Here is an 18,979-nt window from a genome sequence, read left to right as displayed (position 1 = left end):
TAAAAGATGTATTCAGCTCTTAATTTAGAGGACAGGTAAGTAATTGAAGCACAAGAGATCCCACAACACTTCTCCAGCCTGGGGTGTGTGGCCTCACATGTCCAAAGACAGGAACAAAGTTGTTCAGCTTGGCAGCAGGGGAAGTTGCTGCCTCCTGGATTAGCCATGGTGCCCTCGAGTGTGGTGGGAAGAGCCCTGAGCAGCTGTCAGCCAGGGCTGCTGTGGGACCTCTTCCCTAGTGAGCCTTGGAAGAGGCACTACACCCATGCCGGGCTCCTGCAGGGCAGCAACACCTCCAGGTGCTCCAGGGCAGGCAGAATTCCCTGTGCCTGCTGCTCACTGGAGAATCTCCCTCGCTGCAGTCACACAGCAGGACAGAGTGCAGCCAGGACTCTGCTGAGGGAGCCTCCACAGCAAAAGCAGAGCTGCGGAGGGCAGCTCAGCAGGGATGCTCAGCCTCATGAGACTCCCAGTTCAGAGCTGTGGGAGGGGAAGGGATGGAGCAAACAAGGTCAGGCTCTGCCTCTGTGCCCTGGCAGCAGGACCAGGGGTGCTGCTCTGTGGTTCTGCAGCTGGAAGGGAAGATCAGGCAAGCTTGCCTGAACAGCAATCTGAGCCTCAGCACGACAGGAAGCTTCCCTTCGTGCCATGCCAACCTTGAGCAGCCGGCATTATTGCTGGTTTTCTGAGTGCTGCCCTCACTCATTAATTTGAAAAAGGAAGGCAAGGGAACGACCATGAACATCTGCTTTTAGTTAAGCACCTTGAAATGTTCAGGACTTTCTATTAACAACACGTGTATGCATGTGTGCACTGTGAGTACTGGCACACTTACACAGAGACAAAAAACGCAGAAAGCCTTAAAAGGGTGAAAACACTTCAGGTAAAAAGTGACTCTTCCTGCAATTACAGAGAGGCAAAGGCTAATACAAACTAACTGTGAAGTAGCCTTGCATAAGAAGGTAAAAGAAACCAGTTATCTGAGCACCCACCCATGCCCTCCCTGCCTCTGTTTAGTTTGCACATTTCAAGCCCAGCGTATTAATTTCCACAGTTGTGTGATGGTGTACCCAAGTCCCACTAAATCATGGCATGATTCAGAGGGTAGTTCTTTTCTTTTAAAATAATCCACTCTTGAACAGCTGTGATTTGGATTAATTAGTGAATTTCGCATTTTGGCACAATCTGCTCTCCAGAAGTGCCACTGAAATAAAAATTTAAAGCATTCACTCCCTTCTCTAATCCTGTAGCTGAATTTTGCAGGTGCACAGATGCATCCTCAGAACTGGCAGGGCTGCAGTTGCCGTGAACTTGCTGCAGTACTTGTCTCAGTTCCTTTCTAGCACTGACAATACCATTTACAATAAAAATATAGAATTTTTTTTTAAAATAGTGGATTCAAATCTAGCAAGGTGAGTATTAAAAAAAAAAAAAAAAACAGGTTATAGTGCATTGTGGCTTTGATGGGCAGCTATTCCTCAAGAATTTAGCTAGAACCACACACATAACGTGAAAATTTTCACCCAAATAATTAATGTTTTAGATCTTTTTTAATATGAAATGTAAGACAACTTCATCTTTAAGCATAGCTGCTAGCAATGTCTATGACAACCTATTTTTATTTTCATTAAAATAAAAGCCTTTAGAAATCTGCAGAAAGGTGTTCAAATTCACTACTAGCATTCCTGTTTAATAATTCTCAAGGCATTTTAATTTCTTAAAAAAAAAAAAGTGAATAAGTATCATACAATTTGGATTATTGGCATTTTATTTTCTAAGAGAAGCATATTTTTCAACTGATTTAAGTCATGACTGAAAAAAAAAATCCAATTGGTCTCATCCACAGATATCCATTAGCTAAGCTAGTCCTTGGTTTGTCCTGTCAGCTTCCTAAATGTTATTAAAAGACCCCTGCAAAATGGATCTCAAAACTCAATACTTGTGAGAGACTTTGATGTAGCATCCAACATTCATTCTCCCCTTGCTGAAGTGAGTGAGGGAAAGAAAAATCACCCCTTCTCAGAAATACTATCAGTGAAACCCTGACAGTAATTCTCTTTAATGGGTTATCCTACAGTGGACCATACTTTAATGGATGGCATTAGAGTGGCCTTCCTCATATCCCTGATTTACACATGAATGATGCTCTTACCAACAGCCACACTGTAATTAATGAAGCTATTCAAAAAAGCACAGAAACTCTCCTAAGAGATCTCTGAAGAATCATGGCATTATTTGAAAGGTGCCTTATTTTTACTGCCCTGATCCCACAACATCAGCAGGAATTTCTCCACTTGCCAGGCAGTACCAACTGGAAATCAAAAGCAACTTCCTAATATCATCTGCATATATGGCCTGAAATTTGAGAAGTAAGAAGAAGTATGGAGGACTTTTTTCCATCACTGAAAAAAATTTCTTAAGAACTACGAATATCAGATGTTTACCAATTATAACCCTACTAAAATGAAACCGTGCCTATAATGACCAGATTATGCAAATGATTACCAGATAATGCAAAATTGTATTCACAGGATATAATCCTTGTTTCATCCCACAAGCTCTTCACAGAAGGACAGAAGGCTCAAATTTATGTTTACGTTTAATAAACTGGAAAATAAAAACAGATGAATGCTAATAATGTCAGTAATGCAGATCAACATCACTTTGCATATATTTTGAAATGTTTCTATACTAAACTGGAAGTAGCTTTAGAAGCTTAGTTTTGACTAGTCTGCCTACTTTTTGAAGAATTATATTGTGGTAGACTGGATAGTTCAGGGGATTATTAATGGGACATACAGACTTAGATTCCAAGGTAGCTTGTTTAATGTGACTCAGGTCAATACTGCCAACTATTCTGTAGTAGTTTTGAAATGAGGAGGTGGTTCTGAAGCACTTCTTCTCTAAACAAGACAGGTTCAATGCACAAAAATGACACTAATTTGCACCTCAGGCAGTGCACTTCATCAGAGACTGAGAAATTAATGGGGTATAGGATTATAATGTCGCAAAGCACACAGGATGTTTTCCTATGCCCTTCACTTCCTTTTCTGTGAGATGAGCTGCTGTGTTAAAAAGGGACAGTCCCACTCTAGGCTCAGATTTTTCTAAATCTACTGCAAACAGTACAAAAATCTTGAAGGTACCTTGTGCTACCGAATTTTAATATCCTTTGGTGGAACTCAAGAGAGAAAGATTATAAAATTTCACCTAGAAAAACATCTTAGGAGTGCTATCTGAAGAGACTCTTGATTGATGATGGTTGGCAACAAATATTTCCCTGAGTGCATAATGGTTTTATTAATAGTTCTGGACTGAGCTGAAGCAAGTAGAAAACAGACCAAGTGAGGGGTGGTTTTTTTTGTGATCTACTTACTCAGATGCATCTAATCCCTCACTAGCATCAGCTTTGTCTTCCTAGCAAGTTTCAGTGTCAATACACTGCCGTCAAATATCTAGAGAGGAGGCATAAAAAAAAAAATACAACTGTGTGTGTGCCGACCATAGCAGCAGTCTGGCTTCTTGTGTTGCTCCTACCTACAGATCAGAGGGTGGAAAGTCACAAGGATGACAGCACTGCTAGAAACAAGGGATGGGTGTGATGCAGACAGTACCTACTGTATGCTATTGTGTATGGACACCAGTGCTGATACTGCACTATTGTCTGTCAGAAGTGAATTAAATGGGCTGAAGAGATGCCTTGTTCAGTGGCCAAGACAGGCTAAGCCTCTCCAGTGCTTGAGAGCAGCATCCTTAGGAGGGATTTGGGATATCACTGTGCTGCTGCCATTCAGTGGCTGCACGAGACATCCCACTGCTGAGATGCTGTGCACAGCTGAATGGAGCTGCACTCCAGCAGGCTCTGCACAGAACAAAGGGCAGCAGGTGATGGACGAGGGCCTGCAGAGCACGTATGAGCAGATGTGTCTCGCTGCTGTGGAGATGATGTGGAGCTGAAGCTTTGCCAGTTGCTCTCTCTAAATGTCCATGAAACACCAGAGTCCAGTCCCCTGTTACAGGGACATAAGCCAGTCTGACTGACATTTTAGGGGCTGTCCCTGTGACATGGACCAGTTCAGCTCCCAGAGAGCAGAGCTCTCTCTCTCACTGAGGACACTTACCAAAGTGCTGCACTGATACTAATTATAAAATGAGCCACCAGCCTGAAGGTGAAAAGCCTCTGCCTAATTAATTATTCCTAAGTATTCTCATTAAGCTGTTCTCTGGGTATAGACAGACTGTGTTTTTTATCTAAACCTGTTTAGTTGTGTCTAGAACAATCTGAATTTCTTCTCTGCATATACCCATGACTGAGTCCTTAGGAATAATCACGAAATCTTAATCAAAATTAACATGGGCTTGATGAGAGCAGGATTCTGCAAACAGTTGCAAGAATTTCTCAAAGTTCAAAACCACTATGAAAAAAGGGATAATTATTCTCCACTGCATTTGCATTTGGATTCTGAGACTGTATACAAGCAGCTAGGTCCCTGCAGGAACAGACTTCTAAATTTGCCCTGAGAACCAGACAATTGCAGTGTGTATGTGACTGAGGTGTGCAGAACACCACTGCAACACAGAAATCACTACAGACCAGTCAAGATATAAGCAACTGTTAATGCACCACTTTTTCTGCCTTTGTAAAAACCATACTGGGCACTGTTCATCAGAACAGTTCTGATCAAACCAACTTTTTTTTACATTTGTGCAGGCACAAATTTAGGAACAGGTTTTCACAGATTCTTGTAACTGCTTTGCTTTCGTCTGTGCACACCTGATTTATATGCCCATTTATCCAACTCTCTGCACAAATTAGGTACTTAGGGCTGCAGGTAGCTTTTTAGAGCCTGCCCGGTACATGTCTTACCTGCCACGCACATAAAAAATTCAAATGCACACATTTCAAATCTGAGGATGAATTTAGAACATCCAAATGTTTAGGGTCATGTGGTAACGTGTAGTAACTTGCCTTGAATCAGAGGTTTCTTGAGGCTTCTGAAAATGTCAATCTGGAAAACTATAGCACCATGTAATGCAGTATTTAATAAATTACTCCCTGAATACCTAATTCTGTTTTAAGAAAGACATGAGGGAGGATAACAACTCTTTAGGAAACATGCTGAGTGAACCTATGAAAAATACTCTAGGTTATGCACATCAGTCTGTTTACCCGTGACTCATAAAAAGAGCAAAACATGCAGAAGGGCCTAACCTGAGGTGGGATTATTAGGCCAAGTTCACTGATTGGGAACAGGATTTGGTGTGAAACAGTCAGGCTCTCCTCCAGAGTACTGACTAAAATAAACATTTTGAACTCCTACTGATTTTGATGACAAGGAGCTGAAATGGGTGACAGCGTCTCAAGCTCTGGAACTCAAGAGCAAATTGAAAGATACTGTAGAGGAGATGGTTTGATGCAACATAAAGATCTCTTATTCAGGTAAGATAGCTGATTTGGAGTCATGGGCATAAAAAGTAGGAGATAAAGGGTGTGATTTATTCCCAATATTTGATTACTAATGTATAGTGAAGACTGTAAGTAAAATGAGCAGACAGGGTAAACACCGAACAAAAATTTCTCTTCAGCTGTTTCGTTGTCATTAATTTTTTTTATTAAGAGTACAGATTAGCCAATTTGGTTAAAAGATTGTGTTTAATTTTCTGTCCTGCAAACTTGGGTTGATTTCTTGAACAATTATTGAATGCTATGGAAAAGGTTCCAAATTTTAGCTCTTCAATATTGTAGTATTTTTGCAGCTATGCTGCCTCGTCAGCAACTTATGGGTTGGAATGATTACTTATTATTGCACTCTGATTTCCACTGGGCTTTTCTATATTTCATTTACTGCTGGCAACACAGAAGAAACTATTCCTAAAAAGTCTTCTTTATTATTCCTGAAATGATTTTGATCATATCTGCCACATGGCAACTGAGAGTCTGGGTAGTTTATTTTTTAAGAATGTTAAGTCTCTGGGTTACACAGAAATATCAAAGAATGGTGTGCATACATGTAAGGGGTAATGGATAATTACAATGTACACTTAAGGATAATTGCAATACACACAACTGTGGAGTTATTCCCTTTTTACAAGTGTATAAACAAAAGCAGAATTTGATTAGGTCGTGTGATTGCCTCTTTAAAATCAAATTACTTTATATGCATAAACATACTTCAGGTACTTGGGTTTGCTGTTGGCAGAGGAAGGCAACGTATTCTCTCTAATCAAGGATAAGGAAACAGGGTTGATTCAGACATTTTACCCAAATCAAAATGCAGACTTACTCCAATTTCAGTTGCAGCCCAGTACAGCCACAACCCCCCTCTGCCCTTCTCCACTGTGCCTTCTAGGGCAGCCCAGCCAGTGATGGCACGGTGACTACTCCAGTACCATACAGGCCCAACACCCTTCCAGCTCAGCCTGGTGTAGATTTTGGTGGGTTTTTTTCCCCGAATCTGCATTTAGCCATTAAATCATGACAGGGAATACAGAAAAATAACATAAATAAATTTCATAGCAGATTAAGTCTATGAGGCAGTTGAGCGTCCAAACATTACAGAATGGATCTGCAAGAAGAAAGGACAAAACAACCCAAACCACAAGGAAAGAAAACAAACAAACAAAAACCACACAAAAGGAAAAACAGCAAAACAAACAAACAAACCAAACAAAAACAGACAGGAAAAGGATCTAATGAAGACTAATGGCTAACTGGAAGTGATGTTTCAGATGTGGATATGCCAGTGAGCATAAGACCATGAACCCTAATTGATACTTTTCTCTAGGATTAGACTAAATATGATCAACCACTTGTCCCAAAAAAGGTTTGCTGTGCTCTAGGAAATAGATAGCTCATCTATGGAAACAACGTGCTGATAATTAAGATAGTGTCCAGTAGTGTCTGCAAGACTTTAAGAGCCACCAAGGGTGACAGTAAATGAGAAAATTATAGCACAATGTGAATGTAGTTCCCATCAGTGAGCTCTTCTCTACCCACTCATATACCGAAGGAGTCACAGAAATCTCAGGGAACAACACTTTTGGGAAAAGACTCGGGCAGGCAGCCCCACACCCCTACTCTAGGATCTAGGAACATTTCTCTGACCTCTGGGGATTTCAGGAACATAACCAGAGACAAGGCAAAGCCCTGCACCAGGACTGTGCACAACTCATCAGGTCCATCTCTGTTAGTGAGCATTTTCCTCCAGGGAACGAGGAGATTGTACAACAAATTGCTGCCCTGCTCCCCTAAACTCTCACCCCATTGCACCATCCCCCTCCAGGAGAGAGAGGGTAGGTAATTCATAAACTCTATGCATCTGTGACTAAAATGCTCCACTATCCAGAAATTTTCAGCCTCCACAGTCATTTGTCCTAAGCCATCATACTACAAAACAAAATTGTCAATACCACTTCAATAAAAGTGTTTAAAAGTACATTTCAATTATAGAAGTCTTGTGAAATCCTTACCTAGGAGAGAACAGTTCTTTGCAAAAATGGCAGAACTGATTAAGATTTTATTTGTTAAATTTTGATCTATTTTGGCAACTGCTGAGCTATTTTCATACCTTAGCAAGAAACATTTCTCTACTGACAACTGTATTAATTATCTCATATATTTATATCTGATAAAGCCTTTTACTTTGTTTTTCCTCATGAATCTTTGTGGATATATTTTTTTTGAGGATAACCTAATGTATTAACATAGTTTAAATTAGTAAAGTAGTTACTGTTTCTGAAGCACTCAAACACACTATGTGGTTTTCAGAACAAATAGAGGCTGTAAGGTGATAGCTGCAATGAAGTTAACAGCAATTAACTGGGTTTTTAAGGCCAAGACTACCTTTTCATTATGAATTTCTGGAATAACTAGTATAATGGGATTTTGGTGTATAATACAGACTCCTTAAAAGCTAATCCTGTTAAAAAAAAAAAAGTATTCAAGATTTCAAGGCTTCTGCTCTTGATTGTAAGGCTTCTACTGTTGATTTCTGTTCCATTACAAACCTGGTGGAAAAATCACTTTTGCCTACTCTTGCTTGGGAACAGGGTCAGCCTGCTGGCATAACCAGAGCTTCGTTCACTCCAGTACAGATGGGAGCAGAGCCATGACTAAACCCTAATATTTGCTAATAGCAAACAATATGTCTTAAACAAAGCACTTTGTCAGGTCCCATAAAGACACAATATATTCTGAACTCTACTTCCAAAGACAATATGATTAAACATGTACCATCGCAATGCAATGACCTAGAATTTTTATTGGTAGTAGTTATGCCTTAAAATTAATTTATAATACTGTATGGCTTTTTATGGCTGTTTTTTGCAGACTATAGTGAGCTATCTGTTTTAAAAGGGAAATACATGATGGACTAGGTGTTTGATTGAGAACTAGAGTTGGCTGACATTAGGAATACCTTCAATATGATGAAGAACCACATAAAGTAATAACAAGGACTATGAATAGCTTGATTTGGCTTATCTGATATGATCCAATTTTATGCTTCTGGTTTATTCTAGCACTTTGTATTTCTGTTGTATTCTTCTAAGAGGATACTCATGTGAAACACAGAAACAACTGTAGCTTAGGGGAACACTGCAAATGCAAATCTGCTTTTAGTAGCAATAATTTGTAAAATTCTTTCTGAGGATAAAAACTATAATCTGACAAAAAAAAATTCAATTTTCTGTAAAAGTGAGTAGTACAGTTTCATAAAGCTGCATTTTTTTAAGTCGTTCAATTGGTTTTTAGTAACCTCATACTCATTTTCAATTGAACAATTATTAAACTATAAAACAAAATTGCACAATTCCTAAAACTGTAGTCTGGAGTTTTACAGTCTGCTATAAAGTGCTGTATTATTATAATACACTAAAGACGCTCAGACTATTAAAACTTTTTTTTTTAAATGAACCATAAAATATTTTATCATTGATGAAATAATTCTGAAGTATTATGCTCTTCAGCAGTATACATGCACAATATTTTGGTCTCATGAAAAGCATGCTAATCAAAAAAACACAATTTAAACTGTAATTCTAATATGCAACATAAACCATGTCACTGTCTTTCAGGAACAGGAGTTTATTACACCCAACTTCAAGCACTAAAAATCAGAGTGTTGATCATTAAATATAAGGTCCAGTCTTACAGAGAGATCTCCATGCCAAAGAGACTGAGTGTTAAGCACTGGTGATAACAACAGAGATGTGATTCCTTTCCTGTTGTAAAGTTTTAGCCTTTATTTCACTCCACAAATCATAACTGATCTTGTAAGGGGGCCTGATGTTCAACTCAGAAGTTCAACCAAGCCTGGTAAATGAGAACAATTTTTTCCTGACTGCTGATGTCTCATAGCAGCACTGACAGTGATATGATGTGTCTGAGCTATTGGGTTTGATCCATGGCTACATCCTCACACTGTTCCTCTCTGTTCAAAAGGGAGGCAAAGGACTCCCTGCACTTAGACATTGATCAGCTGTATGAATCACATCTTTAACTTCAGCAGGATTTTAACAAACTTGAAAACAACCTATCTTGTGTGGTCCTGAAACTCTTTGGCAAAGAAGGTGAAAAACTCAGTCTTGCTCGGAGTGGGAGCACCCACACGACCATACCAGGAACACACGCAGGTGTATGGGCACATTCCCTGCAAACCAGCCTGTGGCATTGGGATCCACTGTCTGCACAGCAAGGCAGCTGGGCTGGGGCTGCTTTCCTGCCAGAGAACACCAGGATTTCCACACAGACTGAAAACCCCAACATGTCTCCATGATGGTCCCCTCACCTCCTCTGGATCTTGCAGGAGTCATGCAGTAAATGACTACAGTCTCACGGAATTGTACATCCACACTTTCTCAGGACCCACTCCAGCATGGTGCTGAAGAAAACAAGGATCAACCTTGCTGAAACCAGTGTCAATGAAATCAATGGACAAAGCAGTATCTGCTGTGGCCAAACAGAATTTCATTTAGTGCTCCCCAAATCAGAAGTGTAAGACTAGAGATGAAACTTTAAGTTAGTCCTGGCTGTCAGATCTTAATCTGTATACACAAAGCACTCAAGACTTCTTCAGGTAAAAGGGACTTGCCACTAAAGCAAATTAAAGACACTGCTTTTTGAGCAGAAAAGCTGCCAATAAGTGTTCTCTAAATCACTTGTAACAGCAGGCTCTCCCCATTATGCCAGCTAATCCTGGAAATACAGGAGGTAGATTTCAATCTTTTCATAGAAAACATTAAGTCTTTCTTTTTTTCTCTTTTCTTTCGGTTCTAGCACAGCATTGAGAGTTTCATATTGTTGTCCATCTTTTGCCCCAGACTGTATCTTTCTGTGTAGTTGGAATGCCCAAAGGAAGAGGTCCAAGCAGGACTTTGCCAAGGATGGAGCAGGCAGGGCATTTGACAAATCAGTGCTTGTATGTCACAAAAAGTTCAAGGGCTGTGTGAGGGATGGGGAAAAGAGGATGCCAGGTGTATGGGTGGGTTAACAATGGTGCTCAGGGGATAAAACAAGCTTTGTCTCTACCCCAGTGCTCCATCTCAGCAGCTGTGCCATTCCCTCACCTACACACGGCTTGTGCTTCTTGCTTATGTTCACCCCACCACCCAATTATCAGCCCGTGGAGATCCACACCTGCTGTGTCCTGATCCTCAGACTGCTACACTGGAGCTTTTAACCCTCTCCAAACATCTCCATAATGCTTTGGAATAATGGTATTTAGCACCTGGGAAGCAACATTAAGCAGTTACAGAGGGTACTTAACCCAGCAGATTAGCAGCTCCCTGCACAGTGCTGAAGGCCTGCACAGACAGATCTACATGGCAAAAGCAGAGTCATTTTCAGTCTCAGTCACGTTTAAGTCCTGCTCTGCTCAGAGTAATGCAAGCCTTCTCTCCTGTTTTTGTCCTAGGATTCACCATTATAAATATTTTTTTTAAAATCACAAGTATTACGTGAATTACGTGGAAGAGCAGCTTGTATTATCACCCACATCTGCTATAAACACTCGCTAGTCTTACGTGCAAATAGAAAGAATTGATATATTTAAGTATCCAGATTTCTCTGTTCCCCACAAAATATTTGATATTTTCAATTTCAATCTCATACTTTTTAAATTTTGCTGCTGAGAGCAAAACAATTTTACATACTGTACTCGTCTTCAGTCCAAAGGGTCATGTATCTCAATTATATCTGTCCGTTGCTACATTCTTCAAAAGCATAAAAACCTTAATTTCTCTTTGAATGCTGAACACCCAAGGCAAGAGCAAGACATAATAAATATGGGAAAACGAAGTATGGAGCTAGCTAGCAAGACTTTGATGCATACATTTACTTTAATGTCCTTAACCATCTTGACTTCTACAATTTTTGTCTTTTGCAAAACATCCTTTAAAATATTATAGAAAACCCAGTGTGGAAGTCTGAGTTTTTTATCTATCTCTGCAATGACCCAGGAACAACTGGTCTAATCTATCACTTGAGGTTCATTTCATTATCATCCTTCAGGTCTATCCATCTCTCCTAAATGCAAAGACAGCTTTTTTTTGAAGAATACATGGTGTGAGTACACATCCAAACTCATTCTTTTGTCCCTTTCAAATAATCCAACATGATGGTTCAGGCAGTGGGGGTAGAACATGAGACTAGAACCATTTTTTGACTGGCATACTGAATGCAAGTTATGACTGAAAATGAAGGATTAACATATATGTCAGTTAAATAGAAAACATCAGAGTGAAACCACCAGAAAAAAGATAGGGTTGGCAATTACTTAATAAAATCTGCCTGTGTAAGAAACATGCTGTTGGGATTCATCTTCCTTTTTGTTCACAATACTTTATGTTATTTTTATATGGTGCTGAGCATTCTTTGCAAGATGTCAAGCACTTCAAATATACTTAAATTTAGCATTTCATATAGACCTAACTATTATTTACTTTGTTTAGCAAATTCTGTTAGAAGTCAGGTTCGTAAAAAGAGTTTAGAGGATTCTTGAATAAATGAAGCATCTTCCTGGCAAAGATAGAATGCTGATTTAATTGAGGGACAGAAAAAGAGAGTATCTTACTAAATCTGTGCATAAGTAAACATAAAATAAGCAGATATCAGAAATAAATATTTTGCTGTATCAACCTGAAATAAGACAATACCCCATAATAGGATAAATTGCAAATTCTCATAGCAATGATAAGTTCAAATGAAGAACAACTTCTAAACAGCATCACTAAAATAAATATTATTTTAAAGTCCAAATCTTCAACATGTTTTTTAGGTAAACACTGAGTACAGGTAAACAAAAAATATCTCATATTTTCTTCAAGCATTCACCACCTTTCTGATTCCCAGGTTTGCTTGTGCAGGTGAACATGACACAGCAACAAAACCATGGGTGCACTCCTGCTCTTCATATGACCATTCTGAACAAGTCAGAAAGAAATGTATCGAAAATTGCTCAGTTGGTGGTGCTCTTGGCAGATTGGGTTAGTGCCCTGTATTTTACAGCCCCAGGAGGTTGGTATTTGCTCATTTCTGTGGCATATTATACTAATCAATCACTTCCTGCTCCTTCTTCCCTTGCTGTATTTCTTTCAATGCAATTTATAATAATCAATCACTTCCTGCTCTTTCTTCCTTACGAATTTTAAGCCCACTAACTAGAATATGCAGCCCTGTTGCATCTCAATGACCACTTCCTTAGCCCTCCTCTGCCACTGTCTTTTTGTGCTGAGACTGATGCTTGCAATTTGACTTTTCACAGCGTTCAGGCGATATTGCCTTTTAGAAACCTTTCAGCTCAGCTGCTAAGCATATAAAAAAGCTTTTGGCTGCACTGGTTCATATTTTGAAAACACTACAAAGGTATATTTTCATGGGGGAGAGGCTTGGAATGAATACCCTTCTCCAAGTGCAATATGAATACCAGTTCTTTTATAAAATTTGCATTAGGGTTTAAGTCTCACATGCAAAGTGGCACCATACTGTCCAAAAAACATCGGTTTCTTTTCAAGAAATTGTGGGCTTGTTTTGGCTCTGTTCACAAGTTACTTTTTGAAAAATGCATTAAAATATTAGAGCTTTGTTCTTTCTGTTTCAGTTCTGACAGAAGGACGTGGTAGGCATAGAATACTGTGCTTCAATATTCTTCAATATTCAAAAACTGCTTGGTTCACATAACTTCAGTGACATTTTAGTGCAGACTTTATCTACAGTTTCTGCCAAACACCAGAGATCATTTATTTAAAGGAACCTATTTTCCCTACTAATCTTTATTTCTTGTGCCAAGTACATCAGGGGGTACACTTGAAGTCATAGCACAGCTTTAAACCAGAGCTGACAAACTCATGTGGGATGTGACTTCAAAATGCCACAGTAACAGGAGGAAGGACAGGGAAGAATTTAAGTAATTTTCAAAACACAGGAACATCTATTCAGGCTTAATGAACATTTGCAATTTCAAGTGAATCCAATGGGATTTGCGATCACTTGCCATTTCTTCAGTTCTTTATTTATTATGTGTACTTTGGTAGCATCTGGAGGCCTTACTCTACAGGGGGCTGTACAAACACTGAAGAAAAAAGTGATCTCTCCCATAATACAACTTTTTAATATAACATGAAGTGACTCAGTATTATCCCATCAAGGTTTTGTTCTAAATGTGAGATATTCCAAGTTTCACGTTTAAAAGGCTGCGTTTCTTTCAGCATATTCTATATGGTTAAATGACTATTGCAAATAGCCTCCAACTGTCTCTCTTATCAATAACTTACAAAGCTTAAATAGTAATGAATGCACAGATGAAAAAAAACAGAATTAAAACAGAAGGACCTAAACTCAGCACCATCTATCATTAACCCCCTGTACTTTGTAACTCTGTAATGTCCCTCATGCTGATGCAGATACAATTTTCCAGTGCAAAATAGATGCAGGAACTGGAAAAGGATGAAGGAGAGAGAGCGGCGCAGGAAAAATTAAGAAGCAAACATACTTCTCAGAAATAAAATATTTCTGGTTCAGTGGACATGGAACCATTCAATATTAAGAAAACAAAGTGATTTTTTTTTTTTTACAGGAAGTGAAAAATCAGTGCTTTAACAGTGAAATCCAGAAAGACAGAAAAAATTCTCTTAATACCAGCTGAGACCTTAAAGCTTGGACACTTGTATTTGTGTCACATAGCAATTTTCCTTCTGTAAAGACAAAAATAAACAGGACAAGCTGATCTATCCCTGCTTGACCTAATTTTGTATTTAAACCACCAGAAATTTTTACAGCCCAATTCCAATCTGGCCTAAGGATGTTTTAATTTTACATCTCCTACTACCCTGTTCCTGCCTTGATTTTGCTGTCTTCTCCTGCCCAAGTCCTTCAATCTTTCAAAGGGCTGCAAAAACCATCTTCAGCAAGTGGTGAGCCTCTAAATCCAGAATCAATGATCTACTATCAGTGGTCTAATTTAAGTGTCTAAGAAAATCACTACAGCCATTGGCCAAAATCACAACATGACCTCGACCTTTTTTTAGTTTAGGAGAGCGCCTGGTTCAACATAGTTTTATCTTTGTCCACCTTCTTCAATGTGTAGCTTGCAGCACCATATATTCTATAATATCTAGGACTACTTAGCCAAAAAACATTCTTGAGTTTAATGCCAATAACATAAGAAAGAAGGCAGCAGGACATGCTAGCTCACATTAAGGGTTCCCTCTGAATTAGGAGTACTCAAGGGATTAATTTAATCTGACATATCCTGGCAGGATTTGGAGAGTGCCACACTCATATTCAAACCTGTGATAAGAAATTAAGTACCATCCCTTGTTCCTGAGTCAGCGAGGCAATAAAGTCCACTTTGAGATATGCAAGTTCCTGATTTAAAATAAGAGTGTCTGACAGCTCACAACATATGCAGCTTGTAACTACACCATGGGAATAAACAGATATTCCAGTTTAGGCAGGCATCTAGTTAGGCAGTGCGAGACTCCTTGACAGGTATCTATGAAAAGCTTTCATTTATGCACAACAAGAAGTACAAAACTCTCTTACCTGCAGGTTTGCACATGCTGGTGAATCATTGTGGGAGGGTATTTCGTTGTTGGTGGTCTCTGACCCTGTGTTTTTAAGTCTGGAAGCTGTTGTAGTTGTGGCTGTAGTGGTCTGTACTGGAAGGATTGGCTGCCAGACATTCACATCAGTGCCATTGCCAAAGGCCTGAATTGCATTTTCTGTGAAAATAAATTACAGGCAATTTTCTATTTCTAAAAAAAAAAAAAAAAGGCAAAAAGCAGAACTGAGTTGTTTTTTATTGCCGTCATTATTATTATTATTACATTTTAAATGTGTATTTGTAGAAACTCAATTTTATGCTGAAAAATGTGTCTTATTTTTGAACCTATCAGAAATGAACTGAAAATCTGGGGTCACGTAATCATTTGGTGCAGCCTCTTCTTTGTAATGTTTACAGTAATTCTTGACAGAAGCTTTAGGACTTACCATAATCATATTTGCTACCATCCAAAAGACTCAAAAAATTTGCTTTCAAGATTTTAAAAAAAGTTTGAATGTCATGTCCTAATTCAGGCAGGTGAAGTTACAGAGCAAACTAAAAACAGAGAACAGGATAAATATTTATTTCCACATCTTGTTGTAGTAAAACTAATATGCCTATAACTACAAAATAGTTTAACTACGGCAATCTTTTCCTTACCATTTTCAATCAAAATCTGCATAATTGGGTAAGGGAAACATGGTTAAACTAAAACTTTAGAATATAAAAGTTAAAAAGCTTATCACAGTTTCACAGGATTAAAGAGTGTGTTTATAGCAAGAGTAAATTGGTTGGAGGTTTTTTATAAACAAATAGAAAAACAGTTCTTAATCAGGTCTTTGGGGATTCAACAAGGATTTGGGGATTTCTTATTTCAAATTCTTTGTACAAGAAATCAAACAATTTCACTGGAGACTAATATGTGGAAGTTATTAACACTTCTTCTCAGTGCCATTCCTTGCCTTACAAAATAATTTACATGTAATTTTCTTCAGAAAAGATATATTTTATTCTGGTATTAGTTCTCAGAACTTCAAGATGCAAAGAGAAGAACTTGTAAAAAGCACCAGAATGAGCTGCATTAATGGAAACAAAGTGGGAAGAGGGGTATGGTAAGTCTTCTTGTGTTTCCCTGAATAAGGCAATATAAAAAGCAGTATTTCCTAAAACCACAATAACTCTTTGTTTCCACTGTTGCAAGAATGGTCACAGAAATACCTGCAATCCTTCCAGTTTTCAAAGTAACAAGAGGCCTTTACAATTAGTCTTCAATTATTTCATACAATCATACTTGATGATCCTTTTGAGTCCCTTCCAACTTGAGATACTCTATGAGTCTATGACAGAATCACAGAATTGTTTGGGTTGAAGGAACCTTTCAAGGTCTTCCAGTCCAACCCCCTTGCAATGAGCAACTTCAACTAGATCGTTGTTGTAAATGCCCTAAATAACAGGTTTATTTTCCGTTTTGAAGGGGGAATATACTGAAAAACAGACCAGCAAGAAATTCCTAGTTTCTTCCTACCGTGGAAAACGAAATTTTTGTGTTGTATAAAAGAAGTGGGAAGGATTTTAATGACATTTTCTCCTGGCAGTGGAAGGCTCACTAATGAAATTTTTTTTTTTTTTAATTCCTATTCTATGTGAAAGACAAAACTTTGTAGAAAATCCTGAAACACCTTTAATTTCTTCCTGAAGAAGACATTATCTTGCAGCTAGGATGATATAATTTGTCTCCCAGTAACCTCCAATGTCTTTGATCTGTCTTCATTAGTGCTTTTGTACTGATGGCAAAAGAAAGGACAAGGAATCACTCTGTCTTTATGTTCTAAAAGGAACCTGCAACACTTTAGAAATTAATACATTCACAAATGAATAAAATCTGAGGTACTGCAATAGATATAAATGGCAACTGCCATTAGGCTTGAAGAAGGTCTGATGGCATATTGTTAAATTTTACCCCTCGTAAAGTTTGAACTCTTTTCTCTTTTTCTTTTGTTAAATGATTTTGAGTAATTGATTCCTTCTTCCAAAGCTTAATAAATAGTGTATCACAGAGCAACTCAGGTTTTTGTGTACAGACCTCCCTGTGCCTTCACTGCAATGCTGCCTCTTGAGAAGCTACCAATAGGGATTTTCAGACCCTCTAGTAAAATTCTGAGCCCTGCCCTAGCATCAGCTCAAGTCTGTAGGGCTGGATGGGCCAGTCTGGATCACTGAGCTCATTTATTGTTTTGGAGAGAAGCAATGATGTCTGCTTCTTTGCATAAGCTGATGAAATATGACTTTTAAAACCACTTTTACCCTCAAAACTCCTGCTGGAAGCCTATTTTAGACTGATGGTTAAAAATTTTCCTATTTTAAGCTTAAATATGTATGGCAAATATCTTCCTTTTTGATCTTATGCCAATATTGTCCTGCAGGTGAAGTAATCCCTTCCCCTCCCTGGGCTTGCCCAGCTAATGCAATTTCAGAGGAGAATCACATATTCTTTCAACTCCTGTTCTGCTAGACTAGGGAAGCCAAACTCTTTTGGTCTCCTCATTTATCTGAAATTAAAACTCTGATGCACACTCCACATCATCCAATTATGCTGCTCCAGGCAGACAGGAAATTTGAAAAGAGAACCTGCCAAAATTGACTCCACTGAGCCATTCTGAAATTTATAATAGTCCCTAATTTGGAAGTGAGTCCGACAGAAAAAAAAAATCAATAATTTAACAAAATCTTTACAATAGTTACTATCCAGGCTTGTGTTAAAACCAGGCATCTGAGATCCAATATCCGAAAAAAATGAGGTTGGCTGTAAACTGCAAGCACAATCCAATTTATACTTACTTACGGCAAATCCTTCATATCCTAAACTACATGTCTTTTTTATATGAAGTTCTTAAATTATACAGAAACCCCTCAGGTGCTGCAATTCTATGGTAAAGATGCTGCCTGACTGTTAGGCTCCAAATATGACCTGTGGTGTAAACATATTTCAATATCATACAACTCTGGGTTTTGTTTTATTTTTCCAAGAGCTTCTCATGTTTGTAATCTTGGCCATAAACCACAGTATCAGGCATATTTGCTCATTCTTTTAATTTTTACACCTACAACAGAGCCCTGCTCAACAACGTACAGAGTGATGGCCTCGATGTGTCGTAACACACTTAAGCAGTAAAGCAATTCCAGAAAACACTCTACAACACATTAAAAGACAACTAAAAGACATCTACAAGACATTAAAGACACCTAATTTTGTACTCACTAAGGCATATGTTGTCCTGGAAGAAATTCAGAAATTTCTTGCATTCCTCTTCGTCGTTGCCACTGTTGCTGCAGTCGCACCACGGGGCCACGCTGAGGCTGCTGGAGTCGATGTAGTTTGGTGTCATCACGGTGCCTGTCACCAGAGAGAAGCACAGCACTGTCAGCAGCCTTTGCACTGGAACATTCCTTCCACCCTAAGAGGGCAAACAGCCCTTGGGAAGCCATGCATTCGGGGCTGGGTTTACAACACAGACCCACAGCAGGGCTCTGAGCTGCAGATTTGGCAGCTCATGGCTCCTCTCAGCCTCTGACACCCAGCCCTGTGCTGTATTTCACACCCTCTGTGGTTTGAATGCAATCATTTAGGGACTGTAATGCCACTCACACATTGAAGACACATTTCTTCCCTCCAAAAAGGAGTCCCACTGTGAGCTGCATCAGCAGAACTGACAGGAAGAAAACCATGACAGAGGGAGGGATGGGTTGGGAGAAGATGAGCTCCTCTTTGAGGGGCTTTGCTGCCAAATCAAACACACGTGGACTGTGTCCTTAGAGCTGCACTTAAAAATCCTTTAGCATTATCCTTCCCCGCTTGTGTTTTTTCTCATTTTAATTCTAGCTGCAAATAAATGGCTGAAATGGTACCCAGACCTGTGCTTCCTCCTTGAGTCTGCAGC

General features: G+C 38.9%; 1 protein-coding gene across 1 annotated transcript in view; it reads right to left on the bottom strand.

Moving 5' to 3' along the window:
* Positions 1-18,979, bottom strand: part of GFRA1 (GDNF family receptor alpha 1) — a 131,204-nt gene that overhangs the window by 8,500 nt on the left and 103,725 nt on the right. Inside the window, exons 6-7 of the mRNA XM_053949338.1 lie at positions 18,301-18,435; positions 15,041-15,219 (exon numbers count right to left, since the gene is read on the bottom strand). Of these exons, the coding sequence (XP_053805313.1) occupies positions 15,041-15,219; positions 18,301-18,435 (314 nt within the window). The remainder of the gene's footprint in view (positions 1-15,040; positions 15,220-18,300; positions 18,436-18,979) is intronic.

This window comes from Vidua chalybeata, chromosome 8, assembly GCF_026979565.1.
Source record: "Vidua chalybeata isolate OUT-0048 chromosome 8, bVidCha1 merged haplotype, whole genome shotgun sequence".
NCBI classification, from domain to species: Eukaryota; Metazoa; Chordata; class Aves; order Passeriformes; family Viduidae; genus Vidua; species Vidua chalybeata.
The sequence above is the reverse complement of the archived record's forward strand: the minus strand, read 5'-3'. Positions and strand labels throughout refer to the sequence as shown.